Raw genomic sequence first — 26,535 nt, 5'->3', positions numbered from 1 at the left:
AAGTCACCTGAAAAACAAAACAAAAGCCAATCTTTTTTCACTTATTCAAAAATATTAATTTAAGCAAGAACAGCCTGGCCTGTATGCACACAGCTAAGAAACGTGGAGAAGTCAAAAACAGATCATAAAAACATCAGGGCAACACAGAAGCTTTTAACTAATTGTTTGAAAGAGACTGACCTGCCAGTCCACTCAGGTATTAAATTGCTCACAAATTTTTTTAAACATTTCTGCAGCAGCTGCTAAGTAGTACATGACCTATAGGAGTAGGCAACTGGCCAACAAATCTTTGTGTGCCTGCTTGTACAGATGTCTCGTAGTTATATCTCAAGTGGTTACACTGTTATATGGTAAAATTCAGGCGGGAATAAAACCAGCCGCAAACATCAGACTACATGGGAAATTATCACCAAAACTTAAAGATCTAGTAAATCAAATGACCAATCGATTACGAAGGGTCTAAAACCTAGACCGCGATTTTGTAGCGATCCCTTTTCCGATGCTACTCCTTTGCTCATTGATCTGACCGACATTCCGCTATCGTTATCAACTATAACAGCCAGCCGTGAAAGGTGGGTTATAAGAGTGGCAAACATCGAGCGCAAAGCATCGCAAGCAAATCGCATCCCTTATTGGGCAGTGCTACAAACCACTGTCTTTAACAATCGCAGGAACTCACATCCCGTTCTTCGGATGAAAATATTAATGAAAACGAGCGTCTGATTGAGATGCCTCGATTAAAAAGAAATTTCGCTGTTGTAATGTCGGTCTACATTTGCCCTACAATATAGAAGACAAATACACGAGCACGTTGAAGAACACAAACAGAGCAGACAAGTTCTCGCGAAGCTGCACTTCAATCTGAACACTATCAATAAAGTAATCTTCACACAAGCTAATACCTGTTCAAGTGTCAAACATCGCAGTCGCGTGCCAACTCGCGATGCCCGTGACACATCGACATCCATTACAAACGTAACTTGCGGAAATTCATATCTACGGAAGAATTTCTTGCCGGGAAACTACCGAGAAAACAGTAACTTTCAGCGTTTAGGGAAATATTTGCCCATTAAGTCCCAACAATCGGCGGTGGTAGCACATCACTCCATAAAGCAAGTAAGCGGTAAGAAATGATACATTTCACGGAAACTCCCCTCGTGAAACGCTTTGCTAAATGTGCACAGCAACATGGTCAACGTACGCTCAGAAAGTGTTCTGTTGTCGTTCCACAAAGCTTACTACATGAACCAAAAGCTGCGAGAATGCGCGCAAGCGTCAGATCTGCTTACCTTCAATGTGGTCAGCAAACGGCTTCTTCGTCTCGCAGGCACCACGCGGCGACACTCTTTCCAGCGCGAACACTGTTGAATCGCCGATGAACACCAGCGCACGAAAGCACAACTGTCAACAAATTCTTTCACGCACCATAATTCGAAGCCACAGTATCAGGTATTCCACGAGCGAACGCGGACAGGCGAGAACAAAGGCCGCTCGGACGGGCGCTACACAAGACACTGGCGTATCACACGAAACATAAGGCGAACTAATGGCGTTACACGAGTCCAGAGGTTTCCTGATGGTTAATGCACACGGTACGGATCACAGTTTGTTTAGGCACTTCGAAAATATGATTAAATTACTGTGTAACGAACACTCTCACCGCTCACAGCAAAACAACGTGACCCAGCTCACCGTCAACCGTTACACTGCGGCAGCGCCGCACTGCGGTTAAAACGTGAATTTAGCCTCCGAGATCTACATTTTTCTTTAGGGCGTGCATTTTGGAAAAGCACGGCCTTCGAGATTTAAAAACGTCGTTGCTGGCAGGAAGGCTGGTATTTAAACACAAATTATTGATTTTAAAGTGTCTTGGTGCACTGCCTTGTTTTTTTAAAGTATATGCAGAGATTTTAGACGAACTATGCGCGAACGCTTGTCCTGTGGTTTGTCGGCGGACACGAGCCAATCAGCGCGCATCATGTGCTCTTCCGTCGCTTGGGATGACGCACGGTGTGCGGGCAGCCGCGAGAGCTGTGACGCCTACCGATCAGAAATTCGGAATTGCCACACATATACACGCTTCTTATGGTGCCCAGTGGCGTGTTTTTGAGAATGTCAGGCTTTATCTTGCATAGGTGGCACCATATTTGCTCGTAGCGTAAGGAATGAAGGCGACAAAATGTGGCGATAGCTGGCTTGCAGCGGCAGCGGAACTTCGGCCAAAGTGAAACAGGCGTACTGCTTGCATGCTCGCGTAATCAAATACGGCCATACTCCGCACACAACTTTCATACTTAGCCAACTCACAATTATAAATTGTTCAGTTGTACGCCCAAGCAAGCATTTACGGGATCCGCGCTGCCCTGCTTCTACGCGTGCTAATATCGACACAGCAGTTACTCGTACTTGTGGTCAGCGCGAAAGCGACACGGACAAAAGGAAGAAACACAACAAGACGGCGCTGTTTCTTCGGAGTGTTCCTTGTTTCCGCGTTGCTTTTGCGCTGTTGCTAAAGGTACGATGAATCGTAACCAACTCGCCCACTATATGCTCTATGTTACCTACGTGTGTACTGAAGTGCACACCTAGGTAACATCCTGCCGTAAACACAAAGGACACATCCTACAAGAATTATAATAAGGGTTGTTTTCTTGGACCAAATGAAAGCATAAGTCAAGATTTAGTACTTACAATGACTCTGCTGAGTGTATCAATGCCTGTCACACAGTACAGATAGATCTGCCTATATTATATGTAAAGACAGTTGTTATGTGCACTCTATGTTACCTACATGTGCACTCAAGTGTACACTCAGGTAACACATAGTGCACATCCAGTTAACATCCTGCCGTAAACATAAAGGACACATCCTAGAGGCATAATAAAGGTAACTTCCTCGAGGTATACGTTAGGATGAGTAAACACATAGTACACACAAAGTTCACATCCTGGAGGTCACACAAAGGACAAGGAAACATAAAGGTCACATAGGACACAAGAAGGAAACATAAAGGAAACATAAAGGCAATGGCCATTTTCATAGGGGGAGGCATCGCACCGATCACCGGACCGACCGACTGGCAGAGCCGCGTCGCGTGGCGCTGTATATAGGCCCACCACACAGTTGCCGCTTCCCAGCGATTGCAGCTTATGAAACCGTATTCTTCAGCGGAAAGGCTTGCAGCGAACGCTATGTGCGAAAACGAGCTTTGTTTTTCTTTTCTTTCCCCCGCACGAACGGTGCCGCCGCTGCCATGGATGGATGGATGGATGTTACGAGCATCCCCTTTGGAACGGGGTGGTAGGTTGCGCCACCAAGCTCTTGTTCATATACTGCCTAATGTCCTATCTAGATTAAACAATGAAAAACGAAAAAAAAACACTATGAAGTACCACGCCATAATTTTCTGATCCCCTATTGCGAACTGTGCTTTTGTACGTCGTTTCCCTACTTTTCTTCCACCAATCCTCCAATCGCCCCTTACTAATGCCTATTGCGGACATGTTTGCTCTACCACTGCTCCCACTGAACCCAAGGGCTTCAAGGAGGCCTTTGGTGCCTAAATCAACCGCTGGGTAGACGTCTTTACATTCTAATAAAACATGCTCCGCCGTTTCCCTAGCTTTACTGCAGCAAGCACAGGCTTCTTCTTCCTTCTTATATTTCGCTTTATGGGTGCGTGTTCTAAGGCATCACCTATCTCTCTTCGAAAAGTAATGAGCTTCCCTTTGAGTTATCATATATCGTTTATTTCCTGATTTCGTTTGTTCCTCTTAAGTAGTTACTCATGGCAGGTTTATTTTCCATTGGCGCCACCCATGAGATTATTTCAGCCTCTCGGACTTCCCGCTTGACCTGCTTTGTTGCTGTCTTGCCTACCCTACAGGCCGCATACTTTCTGGTAAGCTTCCTAGTTCTTTTCCTCCACTGTGAATCAATGTTTTTCCTGTACAGATATCTGAACACTCTCCCAGCCCATTCACTTTCTTCCATATACCTCAGCCCTTCTTCATACTCAATTTTATTGCGACCTTCCCTCACTTAAAAACTAGTCCAGCCCATATCACCCTGCACTGCTTCATTTGTAGTCTTCCCATGAGCGCCCAATGCGAGGCGACCCACTGACCTTTGGTTCCCGTCGAGTCCTGATTGTACCCCTGATTTAAAGCAAACAACCGCATTTCCAAAAGTAAGTCCTGGAACCATTGCACCTTTCCACATACCTCGGGGACCTCGTGCCTATTGTATCCCCATAGCGCTGTGTGCTTCATTATGGCTGCGTTTCTCTTCCCCTTTACTGTTATGATTTTTTCCTGTGTTACCATATATCCATTGCCTTCGTTTATCCTTATACCAAAGTATTTATATTCTGTTACCCGAGGTATTTCTTGGCCCTGTATCTCCAATGTCTGTTCCCTGTTTTCGTTGACTACCATAACACCTGATATTCTAACACTAAATTCCAAATCTAAATTGTTGCCTTCCTGCCCACAGATATTAGCCAGACGTTGTAAATCACTTTGCTTGTTAGCTAGTAACACAATGCCGTCCGCACAATATAAACCTGGGAGTTGCTGCTCTACTACTGTACCCGCCTGTTTGTGTGAGAGATTAAACCCGATATTACTGCCTTCTAGCGCCCTCTCCATCCTCACCATTTATATCATAAACAGCAGCGGGGATAAAGGGCACCCCTCCCTCAGTCCCTTGTTGATATGAACTTTCTCCTCGCTCCTCATTCCTTGCCGTTCAACGCAAACGGTATTTTCTAGGGAAATCTCTCGCAAAAGCTGTAGACAGTCGTCACCTAAGCCTTCGCCTTCCAGAATATCCCGCAAAATGTTGCGGTCTACGTTGTCGTAGGCTCCTGTAATGTCTAAAAAGGCCACATACAACGGTCTGCTTTATGCTTTTGATATTTCAATACACTGAGTAAGAACAAACAAGTTATCATCCAAACGCCTACCTATTCTGAAGCCATTCTGAAGCTCTCCCAAAATGCCATTATTCTCTGCCCATGCTTGAAGCTTTAATTTGATTGCCAGCATTGCTAGCCTGTATATTACCGATGTAATGGTCAACGGTCTATACGAGTGAATTCTGTATCTCTCCCCCTTACCTTTATAAATTAAATTCATTCTACTTTGTCGCCAACTGTCATCGTGAATGCGCGGACGTTAGCGCCATCTGATGGTGATTCAAGGTGGCTTCCTCCCCTTTTCTCCTCACGCTTCCTCTGCACGCTCCTCCTCCGCTTTCGCCCTCGCGCTCTCTTCCCTCCTGCCATCTTTCATCCACCGCTGCGCTCCGCGTTTGTTCTGTTATCCTTCCCTGTGCTCGTTCGGTCAGTTACGCCGAGATGCAACGCCAAGGAACGCCGAGACACGCCCACGCTCAAAGCAAGAACGGGCACCTAAGAGCTGCGCTCCAATAACGCCGATGATGGGATGATGGATTGTGTGCTTTTTGGCAACTCATAGCCTCAGTATAGTCGTCGTATTAAGTTCTACGAAGCCAGCTTAAAATTACTATAGCCGTCTGTCCTGCTTACAGAAACTGCTCTCTTGCGCACGCATGTGTGCATTGCCTTGCATTTTTAGAGTAGAGCAGTAAGGGCACTTTACAGCGTTACAGTGCACACTCCTGCACATTAAAGTGAAGGAGAGCAACGGCCGAGGAAATACAGCACAGCATATGCCGACGTCTGTCTACGGTGGCTAAGAGGTGGCAGCACAGTAGCGCGCCATCGTCCGTTCGCCGGTTACTTCATCGGTAAGGTGGGCGGTAAGCGCATCCGCCGATGCCGTAATTAGAAACAAAGCGGTGCATGAGCGGAGGTAGGTCTGTCTCCGGTGACTGCTGCGAAACGCGCCCGTGCATCAATGCAATGTGCCGCACAACACATTGTTCGCGCCAACCACGTTCCTCACAGCGTTCTCTTAACAATGAGCGACGCAACCGCTGGAATTCGTGCTTCGCCTGCCGCCCCAGCTAAACGAGCTTCCAGAGCAGAGGCTCGGCGACGCGAGAATCCACAGGTTCGCGCCGCCGCCAAGAGGACCCTGCCGTCCGCGCCGCCGAAACAGAAGTCTGTAGGAGAGGAGCGTTTCCTTACGAAAAAGAATACGTGGAAAATAAAGAGCGCCCTGTAATTATGCATACATGTGTCTCTCAAATTATTTGCCTCGTATACGGCAAAAGCAAAACACGTAAAATCTGCCCGCAAACTTCGCATTGCGGAGTATCGCAATCGTTGATGAATATTTTTTTTTATTTTAGTCGTTTGGTACCTTGCCAGTATTTATTCAGGCGCGTATATGAATGAAGTTTGAATAGTTCAGCACCCCTGTCCCTTAGCGCTGATATCGCATCATGGCAAACCATTTGGCCTGATACCAAGTGCCAGCAGCTTTACAAGGTGTCTGTTTTACTGTTCGTACAGCGCTTGCAGATGTACCTCTCGTAGTGGTCGATGTTGTAGTGGGCCGTGATTGAGAGCTGGGTCTCCGGGCAGAGCAGCTTCGATGACACGATCCCCGCCACTTTTGACAGCAACGAGGCGGTTATGAGTTCATCCGGGCTGAGCTGCGGGTAAATTGCAATTCATTAGGTGACTTATAAGTTGACTGATTACGAATGTTCAGAATAATCCCACTGCTTACGAACTGTGCGTCTCAAAAAGTCCGCCAATCGATTTTTAAAGGCTTCCTTGACTGTGCAAGATGCTACCGTGACAATGAGGCGAGCCTTGAACGTATATAAAGCGTGACCCGTACCCCGAGGTTGGTGTACACGGGCAGCACGGTGGACGAGACGGTGGTGAGGCAGATGGTCATGATGCAGTGCAGTTCCGACCGGGTCAGCCTCTCTACGTACGGAAGAACCAGCAGGGGTGCCTCGGCCTGCAAAGGCAAACATAGCGAATGTTACACCGGCACAAAAACAAAACATACTGAGTTTCTGTAGTTCACGGAGCATCAATGTCCTTGTGGTCTCAGAAGGGCATAAGACAGTTAATCTTGAAAACCCAACCAGCTACATGCCGTTAGTTAACACCCAGAAAAACATCTGCTGTCCTGTGTCGAGAATTGTACACTTTCCAGTTTTCTGCGTCAGTCGGTGATATCGGTTGCTGCCGGAAAGATCAGAACGATGACTGGGCATGGGAGAGCAGCGATGCCGCTGTTTCTGCCGAGACCGTCCTTCCGTTCCACCCAGAAGCTTCCGCTAATTGGTCTGTTCCTTGTTCGCTTCCTCAACCGAAGTTATGGAGTGCGTGCTGCCCTCTACCTTGCTGAAAACCCTGACTTTGCATCAAGCGGCGTCTTGCTATTCCTATCTTCGTCGGCGTGTGCTAGAAGTGTCAGTGGAATCATCGTGCCGGGCCTTTCTTTAATTAAACCAATGGCATCGACGCATGGGTCACCCTCTGGTGCGCATATCAATAGGCCGACCATGACGACACTCATATCAGCGGGCATGGAAGAGCAGCGATGTCGCTGCTGCTGCTGCTGCTCTAGCACGCCGCGTCAGAAGGTGGTTCAGAGCGTGTGTATACATGGAACGAGCGTGGCAGGTAAAGAAGTCGACGTGAGAAACTCGTTTGGACCATTACATCACGTCGTATGTGCACAGTGGAGCTTGTTGGGCGTGGCCACATTAGCCTCTTGATAGCTGCAATTATCCTTGACCTCACTCAAAAGCATTTCAGAAACTCCAGCACTTACTTTTCTACCCATGTGCAAGTCCAGAGGGGACGTCGATAGAACTGAAGAGAGGAGGAGCAGAGGAGACAGATAATGGGTAGAACCGAAGCAGTGGCGAGACGAGTGAATAAGAGCCCTGCCACTTTTGCAGTTCGCATACAGGGAGAGATGGTGGGAGGGGGCAAATGTTACCTAAGAAGGCAAGGAAACAGTGGTTGCGGGCAAACAGAAAGTATGGCACGCTTCTGCTGTTTCTGAAAAACAAACACCATGCAAATTTGTCAAACGGACAACTGGCGCAGGCCATGTAGACGCAAATCCACATTAAAACACCGCAGAGTCTATGCGACATTACGGAAGCGGTCGCACGTCAAATCAGCGATTCTGTTCGCGCCGCGGTAGCTTGACGGCTATCATATTGCTCCAGATCGCGGGTTCAATCTCGACCGTGGCAGCCGCATTTCGACTGGAGAGAAATACAAAAACGCTAGTGCACTTCTTTTTAGGTGAACGTTAAAGAACAGAGGGTGTCAAAATTAATCCGGAGTCCGCCACTATGGCGTGCCTCATAATCTGATCGGGGTTTTGGCACGTGCAGCCCCATAATTCAAATAAAGTTTAACGTTTCTGCCACGATGCGATGTGTCACGTGAGGCATTCATAGTGCCCTCTCAGAGAGTGTGAACAATGGCGCACAAATAACGCCTGAAGCAAACACGTCTCCCTGTGTGTTATGGCTACTGCGCATACAAATAGCAGCCGTGCACTCAAGGTAACGCGTAACATAAACTCACCATTCTCGTATTGGACTAAACGCTGAAGAAATTACACTTTCACAGTCAACATCACCGCTAATTCTCGTCAATCAAAGCAAACAGCATATAAAGGGTCGCTTACATCGATCATCACAGCGTGTTGGATCCGTATATTTTACACCCAGGTTGGTAACTCGACTTCAGTTTACTGTAAGTGCTCTAGCAATTTATATTTGCTGCTCGTCCCATGCCGGAGCATCTTGTGGTGCTTATTTAGCTACTGTGTACGTGTTACAAAATTGCTTCTGATGTCCGGAGACATTGAGCTTCTCCCTGGCCCTTCTAAGCCTGATGCCGGTTGTATCACTAACCATGTCCCGCGATGCCTTAAAGGGGCCCTGAACCTCTTATTATCGAAGTGGAGAAACGCATTTGAAGTTAAAATAAGCTATTTCTGAAATACATTGCCGCAAAGGTACTTCAATGCGCTGAGCAGAAGCGAAGTCATTAGCAATCAAACACGCCCTTCGCGGTGCTTCCGCTCCTTGGATGTCTTGCACTGCTCAGGCTACAGCGGAGCGGGGCGTGCCCACAGGCTCTGCCTACTGAACGTCACCATGGCACGCAGTTGAGGTTTGATTTACGATGTTAAGGTAGAGGCCACTACTTCCCATTTTCGCGCCTACGACGCGCCAAACCTAAGCCAAATGCGGTTGTCTTCAGCGAGCGGCTGTGCGCGTAGCCATTGTACTCATCGAGGCATCCCGCGGCGACCGTGGTATATACGCTACCTAGCAGACCACAGCTACATGCAACTGTATAGTGCAAATGCGCAGCGTTTTCTTTGTGTGCGACAGGCATAGAGTTTCATATTAGTATCATCATCATAATCATCATCATCATCAGCCTGGTTACGCCCACTGCAGGGCAAAGGCCTCTCCCATACTTCTCCAACAACCTCGGTCATGTACTAATTGTGGCCATGCCGTCCCTGCAAACTTCTTAATCTCATCCGCCCACCTAACTTTCTGCCGCCCCTTGCTACGCTCCCCTTCCCTTGGGATCCAGTCCGTAACCCTTAATGACCATCGGTTATCCTCCCTCCTCATTACATGTCCTGCCCATGCCCATTTCTTTTTCTTGATTTCAACTAAGATGTCATTTACCCGCGTTTGTTCCCTCACCCAATCGTCTCTTTTCTTATCCCTTAAAGTTACACCCATCAGTCTTCTTTCCATAGCTCCTTGCGTCTTCCTCAATTTAAGTAGAACCCTTTTCGTAAGCCTCCAGGTTTCTGCCCCGTAGGCGAGTACTGGTAAGACACAGCTATTATATACTTTCCTCTTGAGGGATAGTGGCAACCTGCTGTTCACGATTTGAGAATGCCTGCCAAACGCCCCCCAGCCCATTCTTCTTCTTCTGGTTATTTCCGTCTCATGATCCGAATCCGCCGTCACTACCTGCCCTAAGTAGATGTATTCCCTTACTACTTCCAGTGCCTCGCTGCCTATTGCAAATTGCTGTTCTCTTCCGAGACTGTAAAACATTACTTTAGTTTTCTGCAGATTAATTTTTAGACCCACTCTTCTGCTTTGCCTCTCCAGGTCAGTGAGCATGCATTGCAATTGGTCCCCTGAGTTACTAAGCAAGGCAATATCATCAGCGAATCGCAAGTTACTAAGGTATTCCGCATTAACGTTTATCCCCAATTCCATATTAGTATAACTAGAGGGAAATCTGGCGCTGCGATCGTTCAACCATCATGGGAATGATGGGAAGTACCGGCTTCGGAATGGCATTCTGTTGACTGGTGAACTAGTCTACAAGTGTTTTTGGCAGTTTTGGTTTCGCTCCAAGCGCAATTGCTATAACCTGCAGTGGGACAGTGCAACGCAAAGCTCTCTGCTTTTGTTATGTTGCTCGAAGTGGCGATAGCGCGCTCGGCCAGCGGCGGGGACGATGTTTGTGTCGCGGTGTGGTGTCGAAGCCCTGATGAGAAAGCGACGGCATCGTGAACTTTAAAGAACATGTTTTGACCGTTTGGACCTCGGTTTCTTAAGTGTGTTAGGTTGGTGCTTTAGCGTTACGTGCTTCATAAAACTTCAGCATAGGAAAAAGAAGGCGCTAGTGATACAAGGCATATACAGTTATACTTCTAGTGGCTTGACAATCAAATTTTATTGAGGGCTTTATTACGCATTGCTCGTTTATGTGCTAATTGAAGTGCGTGTTGTAGGACTTTGAGAACACAAACTTGCTTGTGGTAGGAAAGGTTGCTGCCTCCTGGCTGTAGTCTAGTGTCGCAAAATGTGTAAGTGCAAAGCCATGCCATAACGCTTCGGAAGCGGTACGCCAATATAAAATATGACGAAGCATAGATCGCAGGTTCCTGTCGTCTGCGAAAAAAATGTCGCGTTTGCAGCGAGCAGGCGTCGTAGCAGACGACACTTGTAGCATTACTCTCAAGGGCGCAACACTTTCTCACAATACAAAATCTTTATTTCCATAAATACTTGATGAGTATCCTTATATAAGTACATGCACGGTTGTTATTGCTGTTGCAAAAATAAATAAATAATTATTCTCTGGCGGTAAATCGGGAACAGAATCGCACAAGAACGCATACTCTGGTGTGCCCTGGTGATAAACCATAGTAAACCGTGCTTCCATCTCAAAGTCAGGCAAAGTTTATATAAAGTGTTGTACATTACACAACATACTGCAGAAACAAAATTATATTTTACGCGATAATATTTGAGTATATCTTCATTTACTGCGCCGCAAGCAAACGCCACCAGTCTAAATATCGAAGTCAATCCGAAGCCGGTACTTCCCATCATTCCCATGTAGGTTGAGGCAACGATCATGATAGCCCCCGTAGACACTAGCGTCACATTTCCCTCTAGGGTGTTTATTTAGAAACTCTATGGTGACAGGGCTTTAGTCGGTGGCCGCAATCATTTGCTGCAATCTGACCGTGCTACGCGATGCGGACCGGCGTTGTTCTTCACCAGCTTCAACGTCGGATAGTAGCCACATCCAACTTGTGCTTTTTGAAGCACTATCAAAGTCAGCCAAAGCGTCTAACTAGGAGCGGCCAGGAGTCAGCGCGCACTGGCAAGCGTGTGTGGTCTGACCTTAAGTTTCATGCGGTTCGAGGCAAGTTGAACGTCCAAAACTGGCAGAAATCAGCGAGAACCGACCGCTATGACACCGATAAGCAGGGTGGTCAAAGCTTCATTCCTACGCAGGCGGCCGCGGAGCGTGAGCAGAAGATAGTCACCGTCTTCCGGAAGTACGTTATTAGTATCGAAATTCGAAAGCAGATTTTCGCTTACTTCAGCCTTTTTACTAAACTCCGCCAATAAATGCATAGAGTAACAGTGGGACGAAGCGCACAGATCCAAACGCCCGTCTTGACTGACGTCGGTTATTGGCCAATAGATATTGGCCAATAGTCCGGCATCTCCTTCCTTCAATTGGAAATTAATGAAATTTACTTTTGGTGTGACACGTGGCTTATGAAACTAAACGTTAACAAATGTAAGGCAATGCGGGTGTCTCGAAAAATTGACCTGTCCACATCTCAAGGCTGTGACCTTAACGGTTGCCCTCTTCAGTTCATCGACAGCTGTGAGTATCTAAGCGTCCATATCACTAATAACATGGCGTGGGAGACGCACGTCCCCCATGCTATTAAGAAAGCTAGCAGTACTATTGGTTTCCTTCGCCGGAATTTCCGTCTCGCTCCAGTTCAATTGAAACTTCTGCTGTATAAAGCACTCGTGTGCTCTAAACTCAAGTACGTTTCAGCCATATGGGACCCGTACACTTCCTTACTTACACAATCCTTAGAATCAGTTTAAAACCGCTCCATTAGATCTATCCTCTCTAACTGCAATCACTTAGGCAGCGTTTATCGCATGAAGCAAAAGCTTGACTACAGCACCTTTGTATCAGAGGTCGTACTTCCCGCCTGTGTCTGTTTCATAAAATATATTACACTAGTAATTACCTGAAAATGACACTTTTTTCGTCTCCAAGCCGTTTGTCATCCCACGTTGATCATCCTATGAAAGTTAGGGTACCTCAGTGCAAGAGCAACGCATATTTAGAAGCCTTCATTCCAAAAACAAGCCAGAACTGGAATCGCCTCCCTGCTTCCATCGTCACCATCACGGATCATGACGTGTTCAACTCTGCTCCCTGAGACAATGTGCTGCCTCATTTGTCTTTATTTTTATTTCCAGTCCCCTCTGTAATGACTGTGGGGCCCTCAGAGCAAATAAATTAAATTAACTTAGGTGAAAACATCGGGCTGCCTTGCGGATTTGTTCAATTTATTTCACTTTTTACATAATGTTCTGAATGCTTCATTTAAGATACGTACATGAAGCAGGAAATTTCTCTATTTGTCTTCCAGGCTGCACCAATTCCAAAGAAATCATTCCGCTTTTGAAATGAAAGAATTGTCAGTGACAAGTGTAATACAGACCAAGGCCCGCAATGATTTGAAAAACATTAGAGATAATCATAACACGTACAGATGTCACGTTTGCATCCTTTCTGCTGCAGTAAAATATGCAACAGGATACAACAACAAAATTGATATTCTAGGGCGTATGAAATGGACGAAACAGTTGACCTTGCTTGTATAAATATTTCACATATAACACTTCTTGAATCTCGAATTCTCTGCGTGAAAGTTCGATTTGCGTGAATAAAGAGGCCGGAAATCGCATGCAGGTGCAACATTTCTGTGCCAGAGATGCAAATTATGTAATGTATCTCAGTCCTTGGGAGACTGGATGCTTCTAAGAGGGGCATCTGTCCACTGAAAGGCATCTACACCAGCATGCTGCTATGTCTTCTCAGGTGCAGTACAATACAAACAATCCAGGCACCCCACTCGAAGCCCTTTAGAAGCAACCTTTTTTAGCATTTTTTCGTAATAAACGTTTGTGTCTCTGTGCTTATAAGATATTGTGTTTGCCCGTACAAAATATAAGTCCGTGAGCTTACTCATGATATTCGAACTGTATAGCGCAGAAGAAGGATAAGACGACACACAGGGCGTTCTGTCTGTCGCCGATCTTTTTGTGGTTGTTCCTTCTGCGCTATACAAACCGAAGACCATCAATCAACAAGCCCAAATTTCAACTGTCTTACTCAAGAGTCCTCTTACCTAAACTCACACGGGCTCAGAACCATCCGACCAACATGAGTCCGAGCGAGTGTCAGCCGTGCTTGGATTGAAGGCAACTGAGTTTTCACTGAGTTAGTTTGGGTCAGAGTGACACGACATGAGTCGGCTATATGTTAGCGTAAGCCTTAGTAAGGCTGCGCCTCACTAAAGTGGAGTTTGAGTGAGTTTGAAGTCGAAATCACGTATAATTGCAGCTTTTTTTTTACTCATCACGACTACATACGAGTATGAGAACTCATGATCCCGAGTGAACAATAATACGCCCGAGCTGCGTACGTTGAAAGCGGTAAGTTTCAGTCACATGAAGTTTATAAATACGTAAGATCACCAAATAAAAATATTGCAGAAGTAAGCAGCCTCCCTGTGTTGTAGACTGTTTCGGCCGACCACATTCAAGTGCAGATTTTGTACATGCCTGCATACAATTTATATATTGGTTAACAAAGCGTAAAGATTGCTTTCTACATCTGGAGTATCGGAGTTTCTCTGGCATAGATATGGGGCAAACGTCCTTATACACGTATTAATTGACATAGCTAAAGAAGTACACCGTGTTACTGAAATGCTAACGTATTGACTAGCCCGGCTGTATTTCGTCAATGAGTCTCTGTCATCCCCTGAATCTGAGTGAGCCCGAATGGTTGCGAGTCTGTAAGCCAGTATGCGTGAGTATATCTGCCTGTATGTAGTGATAGTCAGTCTGAGATGGCGAAAGACGGGCTGATTCTGCTTTCATCACTATGATCTTAAGTGATCTTGACTGTACCTGATTTGTGCTAGGTCGTAGTCTGAGTAAGCGTGGTGACGCAGATTTTAGGGAGATTGAGTCAGAGTGAGTCCCAAGCAACGGAATAATCAGCAGACCGCCACAATTATTCTACCTATGAGCTGATTTGCTGTGGCGGCAGCACAAGCTCACAGGGGACACCACGCTTTTCTGACAATCGTTTGCACAGACATGCACTTGCCGAGTAAATGAATGCACTGAGCACAAGTGGATCGTTATTAGCGTGCTTCAGATGGGGACGAAATAAACGTTCTAGAGTTTTTACAGCGCAGCTGTTTATGGCTGTGGCTCCGTGAAATTGTCATATGTGTGAGTAAAAATATCACCGCCCCTTCCGTTTCGTGAGGAGGGTCGAAGAGCGAAGGTGTGTTAGTTACACCAAGTGTTACACCTTACAAGTCAAGCTTCGCAAGCAGTCTATGTTGTAAATCTTTTGTTTCACCATTATTTCACCCCACTTTCGCGTTTGCCTGCTTCTCGTGGTGAGCATGCTTTAGAAGTGTGTTTTTTGCGGTTAGCCCAGTATTTATTTTTTCTTGCGCGGGAGGTTTTTGTTTGTGTCCCGTTCACGAGCCAACTCTCACTGACGCTCGCGGTAGGCAGCTTCTTCGTCAGGTGCACCCACTACTCGGGGTCTTTCCATAGTTGAAGGTGGGATGTAATGTGCGGAACTCCTAATCCAAAGCTTCGTATATTGGGCGCAAGACCCACCATTGGAGATGCGGGAGCCGCAATTGTTTTGACGGTTGCTTGGATTGGTTTGACAACTCACGTGGCTGCCGGCACTTCTTGCCGGCGCAAGTGCGGCAGCCACGCGCTCATGCCAGCGTTCCCATACTGCACCTCGCGCTCGTGCCACTGGTCATACCTTCGTCGTCCTCTTCCACATCTGGCTCCGATGGCGATCATCATGACAACGTTCCCGTGCTGCTCCACCCTCTGCGAAGGCGCTGATGGCACTGGCCCGCGCCAGTCGGTACGGCGATTTGGGTCTCAAATTCTTCGCATCAGTAAATCACAAATACCAACGACGAATCTATGTAACGAATGTGTATAACGAATGTATAACACGAATGAGCGCGAATGTATCAAAATAAATGTGTGCGCGTACTTTTGGCCACGACCACCGACCAAGAAAAAAGTCGCAGTTTCGCCCGAAAGGCGAACCATTGATTGCTATAGCAAATTAATAGACGTCTATACCAAGTAAGAATAGTATATTTATCGGTTGTATAAACATGTAAGAATAGACACACTAACTAAATTAACAAGAATCGTGTCAAGCGCGCACAAGTAGACATGAACACATCTCACTCGATGACCGCGGAAACTCACTGCCTCACTGCCTCACGCTGCAGTGAGGACATGTGGTAGCAGTAGTGACCGAATTGACCTGCGTGCTGCGCACGCATCAACGCGAACTAAGCCGCGAAAACATAGCGCTACGCGAACTTTGTACCTGTCGCCGATGGCTTTCAAGATATTGGCGGCGAGGAGTTACGGAGTCGCCATCTATCGGAAGCGCCTCGCTGGCGTAGTATGAGGGATCACGTGGCGCGCACCTCATAGGTTTTGCTGTCAGCGCTCACTGAAAACACCATGCGCGAGCTCTCCCAGACATTTCTGTAAGTACTTTCGAAACGAGAGAAGTTTCTTACTGTCGAAATAATAATCTTGGGCAAACTGAAAGCACACAATCGTTTACAGACGGTATCTCTACCGAATACGTACAGTGAACGCCACTGCGCGCGGTCGCCGCGATGGAGTCTCCCCAACCCGCTTCTTGCGTGAAAGGTAGGTAAACGCTGGTAGCAAAATATGTGAAATATGTTCTTATAGTGTTTGTATAACTAAATGGAGTGTAATAGAACGAAGCCTCAATGCAGCGATCACGCAGATTCGCAGCGACCGACTGCGCGTCTGCATGCTTGTCTGCGAACTGTGTCGCTTTCTCCGCGCGCGCGTTTTCGCACCGTGCCATGAGCTTTAGGCCGCAGAATATGAGCATTTTACAGTATACAAGCAATTATTGTTGCGTGGGCGCTATCAGAGCTGTTCAAAAATAATTTCATTGTAGAGACTTCGACGCCTACGGGGACTGTGATGTGACGTCGCGACGATTCAATCTTTTTTTCTTCTAAATTCTTTGAACTTTCAATACTATTTCTCGAGTTGCGTCGCACTGTATATATGTTTATCGGTGTTCTCAGCGTGCCATTTCCCGCTGCTCCTTTTTTGTAATCCAGTGCATTAATTCATAACACAAACATGACCATATGCCATGCTTTTTTTACATGTGCTTCTTACCGCTGCCTTTCCACTCCACTGAACTTGCCAGTATCTATAGCATCGACAAGTTCATAGACCAAACCGTCATGACATTAGTCGGGCAGCGGACTCGGGCGAGCGTCTATGTGCGCGTTTTCAGAACATCGCAGACCGGGCGCCGTAGCAGAAATCGTCCTCGCGTCTGTTGTAGCCGATGACTGTTTGCCGGTTTTATGTTTCGCGAGCCAAGCTTCTTCACGCAGCTTCTTGTCCTGCGGCTACGTCTGAATAAGGCTGACACCGGCCTCCGTTACGTGCGTCCGGCCCTGCGGCACCGAGCAGTAGCCTACCATGTTGCGCGTCTTCAAAGGCAGCCACTACCTATTTTAGTGCTTTCAAGCGTTGTAAAGGAGACACTCGAAGCGGGAAAATTTCGCCACTAAATGAGGACCGCAGCGCACGAGGGAATTTAAACTCGTTTTCAGCTCGCTTCGGCGCGCCCGAAGCAGCCGACGCGGCCGCTATGTCCACGTGATCCCTCCTAGCACGTCACGCCGACGGTGGCGCCAGCTTTTCCAGTGGTGGAGCTCGAGGCCAATAGCGTCCCAGCCTGGCGCGCGCGCCCACCTGCTCCCCTGCAATAGAACGCGCCCCCCCTCTCTACCCTCTCCCCGAAGCCTTGCGCGATTCGAAAGACGGCGCGCTTCTTCGCTTTTCTCAATCGCATGCGCGAAATTGAGCAGCGATCGCCGACTCACCATCGCACGCTTTCACTCGCACATACAGCGTACGCGCACGGCGACGATTTTATCGCCTTTGGACTTTATGCAGAACCTCGCGGCGACGGCGACGGCAGAAATGCGCTTGAGGTGTCTATATAATTGCTATCGCAATAATAAATGTGTTCGTACCTTTGTTCAAAATTCTGCGTCACCTTTTTCTCGTCTGCTACACAGCTTCGCTGGTCATCCACCTTCACAGAGTGGAAGGGATCATGATTTTTTTCGCACATTTTTTAGGATGGTTGCTTTTCTTGCATTGAACGCGCGTATGGCTCTACGTTGATGTAGCAGGAAATCTTGTTGACGTGTGATGCGCTTGGCATTTCAGTAGTACCGTATGTTCACATTTCTTTCGACGCTGTAAGTGAGAGGTGCGGCAGTAGCTTGACTTTCTCAGGTTCCCGCTGCGAGAAAGCTCCTTTATGCCAGACAGATTCGCCAAAGGGAACTGCAGTTTACACACTGTCGTTTACCAACCAGTTCGCACGCCACCGCTCACCAGGGCGAGCGTGAAAAGCTTACCGATAGAGGGAGGGAGCGCGCAGCAGTTAGGTAAACCAACGCCTCCTATAATATACTATGCCTGGAACGTGAGCCGCAAACGCGCTGCCCTTCCCTCGCCTGTACTCTCCTCCTTTTGGTACGGTGGCGAGCGCCTCTTGCGACCAGCCCTTGTAAACACGCCGGTGGCACGGCTACCGGGAGACGCTACCGGGAGCGACGTCGGCAGCCAAGCTGCTGGCGCGTCGTGAGCTTTCGGCGGCGGCGGCAGTGGTTGCCATGGGGACCGGTACGGTGGCGCGCGCCGTCCTGCGGCGCATGGTCGCAACACTCGGCAGAGAGCTCCCAATGGAAAAGAGAGCGACGTTCCAGGCATATAGTTATAGGAGGCGTTGGGTAAACACGCCGCATGCATGGTGCACTCCACGGCGGAGACCGAGCACCGCTGCTACCGCCGAGCCGAATTTTTCCACCATGGGGAAAGTTTTATGGTGATGATAATGATTATGTTTATTGGCATGCCTTTTGGAAGAAGGTGAAGGCAAGTAGGCAACTAGCCTACCTGATTTATTCGCGTTTTGCTATATCTGCCACCATCTAGCCTTTTGCCTATCTGATCTGGATCTACACTTTCTTATATAAAACCTCTATCGCTATATTGTACCGTCACCTATGCTTGCAATGACTCCAGTTCTATCAACCTCTGCCCGTATGTTTTTTTCCACCAATACTCTAATCTTTTAACGCGATAGCGTTAAGGAGCTCGTGTCGCAGAAAAGCCGGTGTCGTCGGCGTCGGGTGTCGGCGTCGGCGGCGTTGACCGTGAGCGATAAATCATGGCAGGCGCTTCATAAATAAAAAGCAACTTCCAAGATTGGCCCGGTGGGAATCGAACCCAGGTCTCCGGAGTGTGAGACGGAGACGCTACCACTCAGCCACGAGTTCGATGCTTCCAAGCAGTGCAAACGCGCCTCTAGTGAATGCGGTGTTGCCTTCGAAACGAGCCGTGGAAAGTTATACTGCGGTGTATATCGGTAATTATGAACATGTAACGTACAGAAGTCACAATTACACGAGTTGCGAAGTGCGTTTCCGCTGCATTTCTTCTGCGCTTTCCGCACACGCAGAGCCATCTTGCGGCAAACACAGAAGACCCCCTCCTCTCAATGTACGGCGCTGCCCCGACAGGAGGAGCGCCGCGCGCGCATTGGGACCGCTGCCAGGCGCGTCGCGGGACTCCCTCTCCCCTGACGACGCTTCGCCGTGCTTCCGGTTTAGATTACTATCTATCTCTCTGGCGGCGTAGATCGTTTCCCCTCCGAGACACCGAGTTCTTTGGTTCGTTTCGTTCGCTCAGGCGCACGTTTCGTCGCCGCGCCGAACGCTGCGTTGCTTGACGCTCACCGCGTGATAGGTGGGCGCTAAGTCCGATGCGGGGCGCATCGTAAGTGATTGCTGTGCCGTAGCGCATTGTCTTATACCCCTTGGCGGGTCGACGGGAACGCTGTCGCGTCCCACTCTTGAAGGCGAAGCTTAAGCGTCCTCCAATTTTTTACTCATGCCCGACTGCTGACCCGTTCTTTCATCTTCTTTGAATCCCAACGCTTCTGGAAGGTGGCCATTCCCTAGGGGTCTCACTGGATGAATATCTTGGCATCCTAATTCGTTATGCTGAGTTACTACCAGGCTCCCTTTGTAGCATACACGTGCTTCATCCTGTGGCGCATATTTGCCCCAGTATGTTTTTGTCCTCAGGCAGCCATCTCGCGCCAAGAATAGGAAGGTACTGCCCTTTGAGTTTCCGTACAGATTTTCCATTCTGATATCGTTACTGTCGTTTTTGTAAATATCCATTTTTTTCGCCTTTTGCATTCAATTTACGCTCTGTTTCTCACATTATGACTGCCGTTTGTCTATTTGCGGTTTCGGTTACCCTGCGCTTTGTTGCCAACTTTCTTTTGACCTCTTCCTCCATTCCGCGCCCATTCTTTCAATGAATAGATATTTGCGTACTTTAGCCGGCCATTTTTTTTTCATCCAAGTTCACTAGTACTTCTTCAAAACTAAGTTTGCTTTGCGCTTTTTTGGCTTCAGAAAAAACCCAACCCCTTTGTCACCTTCCACTGCCTCATTTGTGGTTTTACAGTGGGCCTCCAAAGCCAGTCAGCCCACCAACCTCTGGCGAGTCTCCAACCCCTATAAGATTCTATTGCGATAACAATTGTTCGGATAATGCGAGTGAATTAGAGCCGTCAGCGTTGGTTCGACGTTGCCGCAAGGTTTCATATAAAGCCTAAGTGTGATAAGACATTGGCAGCACGTCGTGTACTGTCGGTGCGAGCAAAAAAAAAAGATGCGAGGGTGAGCCGAGAAAAATGGTCGCTTGGTGCGGCGGCGTCTTCTCGCACCCGTAAGACGTCTTCTTGCACACTGACGTTTTGCGCGAGCAAGAAAGAGCAACGGTGAGATGTGCGGGTGCTAGGAGGTGGAAGGGGGGTAGGGAATAAGGCAGGGTTGCGGACGTCTTCGCCTCTATTCCGACAGCAGATGATCATGGTGCGGCTGAGTACGGCCGCGCGCATTCTATCTTGCAGGAAGTCTGCGGTGGGTTCGAAAGCTAGCCAACGAGAGATAGCTGATGGCTTCGTGTACGCTCTGTTCTCACGCACCTGGTCCGTACTGAAGCTTTAGGCAGCAGGAAGGGGAATTCGCTCGCCGCTGTTCCTGCTCTTCATCATGCCAGCGTTCTGACAGCGACTGTCCGCGCTCATCGAGTGAAATGTTTTCATGCTTGCCTGTGTGCGCGTGACACCGTGCTTATTGCTTTAGTCAGTAAGTTAATGTTTGCAAATTTACCCGGCCGATAAAACTACTATTCTTACTTCGTATAGTTGTCTACTAATATTCTACCGCTATTGATACTTCACCTTTAGAGGGAACCGACGACTATTTAATGCGAAAGCGTTATACGCCCCACGAGGCGGAAAATCCGGTGTTGGCATGACCAGGCCAGGGTCATGACCAGGCCAGCGTTGACGCCCAAAGGTGGCACTTCACCTTTGGTGGGAGTGCCCACCACCTTGCGTTCTGTGCACCTTGTGACAAACACCGTTGGTCACATCGCGGCGGTTCTGCTGACGTGACCGCTCGAGTCACGTGACTTCGCCAGTGACGCCACCATATGTCGCCGCGCTACTGCTGACATGGCCGCGATGCTTTCACATTCATCCACGTAGGGATAGCTTAGCACCCCTAAAATTTGTTTAAAACTTGTGTGAGGAGAGTTCGAAATTTGTGCAAACGAATGAGCACGCAGAGCGCATTCCTTAGCTCATAACTGCTGCTGGCGTAAAGGCTAGCATAAGTTCTACGTGACACACATGCTTTAGGGGAGGCAGCCGCAAGTGTGGCACTGTACAATGTGTAAAATTAAACACTCACCACTCCAAGGAAAATGCTGGCCATGGCGACAACAGCCTCGCAGCAGGTGAGACCCAGAAGGTGGTGTGCCAGCCATCCCACCTTGACGACAACCTGCTGCAGGACACCGTAGTAGAAGAGCACAATGACCACGAAACCCAAGAAAAGCACGTCCGGTAGAACCTGCATTGTGGCCAGTGGACAAGGAATCATGCATAGGCACTTATCAGCACCCTGGTGTTCCACGTGCTCACCTGCGCCAGCATGCATGTTCGAGAGCACCTTTTGGTGTTTGTACGCTCAAAGAGCAAGGTTCGAATTGAAATGAACAATTCGACATGTACATATGACGCATCAACCAAAAGTAAAGGTGAAATTCCAAGCCGTTGTACAAGATTGCATGGTAGTTCCTTCGCGCCCAAGGTTGCGTCCAATTAGGGTCACTGTTTCGCTCCGCCATCGCTGCCGTGACAACAAAATCACGTGCCTATTTCGAATGTCACTAATATTTACTAAGTGTTTCAATCGCCCTCGTTAACGTTCGGGGTGGCATATAGGATACAGAACTAAACCACTCCATAAATAAATTGTGTGAGAATAACTGGAGTATTGCTGACGCATAAAGATAAATCAAAGTGATCTACAGACAGACAATAAACAGAGGGAAAAATTTCGTGCAGTTCCGGCAGGAAGTGGTTCACGTGACCACCAATTGAAGAGGCCCTCTATTTTGAATATTTTTGTCGCTTGTACAACTGTTGCAAGTTTGAGGAAATTCGTCATTACAGTGTCTACAGCAAATTCTTCTCACAGAGACACTTCATTTTTCTGTGGGACATTGTGTATTACAGAAAAACAGGTTAAGCGTTGGTACGAATTGTTATCGAAGTGTACAATAACTACCAACCTTTCGGTGTGGGAAAATTTGCGACCATGTGAACGTCGAGAAAACCACTGACGTGACATGAAACGTTCAACAAATTATTACTTTTCCTTTCGAATGCAATTTGTACGCTGCGTGTCGGTCATCGTATCATTTGGTGGTGGCTACTTTTGTCTTGTTTTATGTTAGCATAAAGACTTTGGTTATCAATATTTCTTTTGTATGCAGAAACGGCTCTCAGGCAGACAAATACACAGAAATGACACAGCACACTGCACCTCAGGCAATACTGTTCACCGGATCCAATGTTTTTAAGGATGTGCAATGTGATTTCTTACAGAAGAGACAAAAGAAAAGTGTTAACCTTTTATTAAAAAGGTTTAGAAGTGACACTATTCTAATTATTTCTTTCCGTGATATCCAAGCAGCGAAAGCGCTGTCAGACGAAGAGCCAGAACACAAAGAGCGGACCGACTGTTATATGGAGTAGTGATGCTAAGGCACCTGTGATGTTTCGCGGGCTCCCTGGTAAAGTTGGCAGAGGCACTAAAAGGAAGAACATTTATACACAGCGAGTTGACTAAGACCAGGAACGGATCGTTACAAGAACAGCTACTTCTTTTCATGTAGTCTAAGCACATGTGGGGTACTATGATGTGTGCTTTCCAATGGTAGTCTCTGGAGGTGTCTCTGCGACAGTGGTCACTCAAAGTGCTTGGCGCTTTCAATGCCCGGTCCCGTTGGTGCTTGCAGCAATGCGGCGCTGTTCGGACGCTCAAGTCGTCTAGGTCGGGCAGCGCACGAACGAACCATGAACCGCCCGCGCATCAGCCGGAACATCCCGTGTAGCATTGCGCAGGAGGAGCAACGCCACGACCACGCCCTCAGCAGCTTGGTTGCGCCAGATCCATTCGCCTAGCTCATCCAGGAGCCCCGCGTCTCGTCCTGGCTGATCTGGTAGCACCGCCGTGGTCCGCTGGTTTGTCTCAGGAACACTGTGTTCTCGTTACCTCTGGTAGGAGTAACTCGGTCCGTCTGGTTTCCCAGGTTCGTCACGTGTTCAGCCTGACAAACGTGGCAGCGCTAGCTTAGGCCATGCTGCGTTCCCCAAGTCACGAGCTCTGCGTTCCGCCCGCCACGCTTCAGCCTCATCGTTCTTCCTCACGCGCAAGCACTTCATTCGTTGAGGTTCACAATGCCCACCGAATTCAAATGGGTATGACGTACATTAATCACAGCACCCCAAACCTCAACACTACTGCATGAACTTCAGCGTAAGCCTGTTCCACATCAGTTGACCTTCGGACATCATCGGTCTACTTCTAGCCTGCATCACTTTGCTGTAACCCCCTTAGCGTTCGTCCTCGTCTATTGCTTGTGCCTGTGTCCAAAATTTAGCGCTTAATCAGTTTTCCAGTCAACTGTAATCCCCTAGCTGCGCCCTCCCTCTCCAACTTTTGTCATGATATAATCTGAAATAGTTACCGAGAAGGCGAAGCCGAGTGGGACTACGACTTCGGGAATGTTCATCTCTCCGTTGACCAGGTAGCCCAGCACGACCTTAGCACCTTCCTGAGGGAAGCCCATTGCCCTGAAGGAAAAGAAGGAATCTGCTTTTACTTGACAATGTACAGATGAACGCGCTATACAGCAATCCGCTCCTCTTCTTTCAAGAGAGGATATAGAAACCAAGACATTTGCTAACAAAATCGAAGACCTTTTCAATAAGAGCTTACTTAGTGTCGCTACGTGCTCTGCACTCGTATTGTGAGCCCATGTAACCAGATGTGTAAAAGCGCTGGTCACTCCGGCGACGCTTTGATTTACATCCACACGCAACATTCTGTAGAAGGAGACGCGTGTGGTATTTATCCATGAAACTAAAAACAAGATTTGCAGGTCCCGTGCGTACAGCGACTTCTGCTTCCTCCTGTTACCATCATGGCGCTGAAATACTCAGACCAGGAGCTTTCCGGGCTCGTTTCTTTCAAAAAACGAGCGGCTGATGACGAAGACGGCTGCGCTAAATTTTGTGACGGAGCCCCGCCGCGTGAAAGACTCGCCAATCGGCAAACTACTCAGGGCTGCAGATAAACGCACCTGCGCCCTTACCGAGTTCTCGGCCGAGGATATTACCAGTCATCGTGCCGTCCAAACCTATATATCGTCACAAAATTAAAATAATTAGAGCCCAGCGTCGGCAGGACAGTGTTGTGCCTGGCGTTTCTACTGGACAAAAGATGCTTCACCGGCGTGCAGCTATGGAATGCTACCCTCGCTTCATCATCTCTTCTACGCCAAAGAGCTGGCGACGAAATCAAAGCGTCACCTAAAGATAAATAACAGCGACTGTGTGTCGTGTCTTCGTCTATTCGACGACCCTGAGCGGACGAGTGGGAGAAGTTTTGGAACTCCAAAATGCTATTGTTTATGCGCCATGTGCGTTTCTAAAAAGCAACGTCTTTCTTTGTGTCCTTCACGCGAAGAACCAGCGCACATCGGGACAGTGATGGGGCCCGGCGCCGAATATTGACGGGCATACAAAGAGCCACTCTTCAAAGTGACTACAACCACCGCATTCTTTAGAACAAGTAGTGACAGTGAAGACGAGAATCGCTACAAAGTGGCCGTTCGGAAGAGCCTACTAATTACTGTGAAGAGCCAACCCTGGGGACTTCCGTGGGAATAGCGTCGACCGCGGTTGCAAGTGCAATTGCAATTGCATTGAGGGCGGGTTGAATATTGGGCACCAGAGGCGGAGTCCGGTGGTGTGGTGCGACACCATGGGTGGCATATTGTGGACTGTGCGACAATTCCGATCGGCCGAGAGAAGGGCATTGAATTCGGTCGTAGAGCGAAAGAAGGAAAGTAATTGCTTAAGTAGGGACGGTTGAGTGTTGAGGAGGGTGCTCGGACATGTAGAGACTTTGACATGTAGTATGCTCCGAGAATCATGCAACGGTTCTTGTAAATCGTCATCAAGTAAATTGGTACATAAGAGTTGATTTTCTCATCGATCGGGCGTTGTTCTGGACTTCTCTTTTTCCCGGCACCCGGTACGGCACCAGCCACAGAACTTTCGCGGCCGCTCGGACTCCCGACTTCTCAACTACAGCTAACTAGATAAGATGATGCGGATCTTCTCTAAACGCACTTCGTTGTTCTTATTGTTCTTCTGCACCAGTGGCGCACGTCCTCTCCCCGAGCTTCTTCTTTCCCAGCGCCGACATCTTGCAGAGCACAGCCATAACTTCTTATTTCTTTGTGAAATGGCGCAGTCCACTGTGGGGAATCGGTCATGAATCGAGCGTAGAAAAGACCGTTATTATCATTCTTTTGGAGATGAAGGTGAAACAAAATGAGTATCTTGTAAACGTGAAATTCTATGTCTGTTGTTGCAGATATAAAGGATCAAATCTCTAAATATTACCACAAGAATTATGCTAACATAAGAAATGAGCAGAAAAATTTCAGAATGCGGTTATTTTCTCTCGTGCAGAAAACTGCATAGGGCTTCATAAACACTCATAAATTATACTGGCTATAAGCCAGTATGGTAACTCTAGGGCAAAGCGTTACTGGAAGAGTTAAATTCAAGACAAAGCTTTAGAAAGGTTCTAAAAAATTCTTTCCTTTGAATAATGAACCGGTGACATGCTAAAAAGAAATGTTGCAAGGGTCTACTATCACTGCATAAAGGTCCCAAAGGGGGTACAGCCAGACCAGACCTGTGAAGGCAAAATTTCAGCGGGTGGAGTCGGTGACGTGGTCTCGCAATCGTTACCTCAAGTTTTCCAGTGGAGCATCATTTGCTCTTACAATAGAAATTGAGATGCAGGAAATCAGGTGCTGGCAACGATGGTTTTGAGAAGTTGTTTGTAGTAGCACATTTTCTTAATTGCACCGCAGAGATGAAAACCGACATTCGTAAGATGGGAATTACAGGGCCACAGTGAGGTGCTACAGCGAGTACAGCTGCATAAGCATTTAAGGCTAAATCTTTGTAGTGTGGCACCTACACTAAATGAACGAGACATAAATTCGTGTGCCGAGAGAATAGACTGCTTCTAAGAAATTTGACAAGTTGGGCGTGGTTAGTCCAATGCCGACTTGGTCATAACTTATTTCTGAACACCGGCTGACGACAGCCAGTGGCAATATACTTACTGCCTAGAAGAACGGAAATTTTTACACGAGGTCAGCCGGCTAAGACGGCCACGCGGCCG

General features: G+C 47.8%; 1 protein-coding gene across 7 annotated transcripts in view; it reads right to left on the bottom strand.

Moving 5' to 3' along the window:
- LOC135920337 (uncharacterized transporter YutK-like) overlaps positions 1–26,535 on the bottom strand; it is a 278,506-nt gene that overhangs the window by 93,058 nt on the left and 158,913 nt on the right. For all 7 annotated transcript variants that reach the window (XM_065454550.2, XM_065454549.1, XM_065454551.1 and 4 more), the window contains 4 exons: positions 23,795–23,900; positions 21,448–21,609; positions 6,778–6,903; positions 6,459–6,586 (listed from right to left, as the gene is read on the bottom strand). In XM_065454550.2, coding sequence (XP_065310622.1) covers positions 6,459–6,586; positions 6,778–6,903; positions 21,448–21,609; positions 23,795–23,900 — 522 coding nt within the window. The remainder of the gene's footprint in view (positions 1–6,458; positions 6,587–6,777; positions 6,904–21,447; positions 21,610–23,794; positions 23,901–26,535) is intronic.

Source organism: Dermacentor albipictus, chromosome 1 (assembly GCF_038994185.2).
Source record: "Dermacentor albipictus isolate Rhodes 1998 colony chromosome 1, USDA_Dalb.pri_finalv2, whole genome shotgun sequence".
In the NCBI taxonomy this organism is placed as follows: Eukaryota; Metazoa; Arthropoda; class Arachnida; order Ixodida; family Ixodidae; genus Dermacentor; species Dermacentor albipictus.
This window is presented reverse-complemented; position numbering and strand designations above follow the sequence as displayed.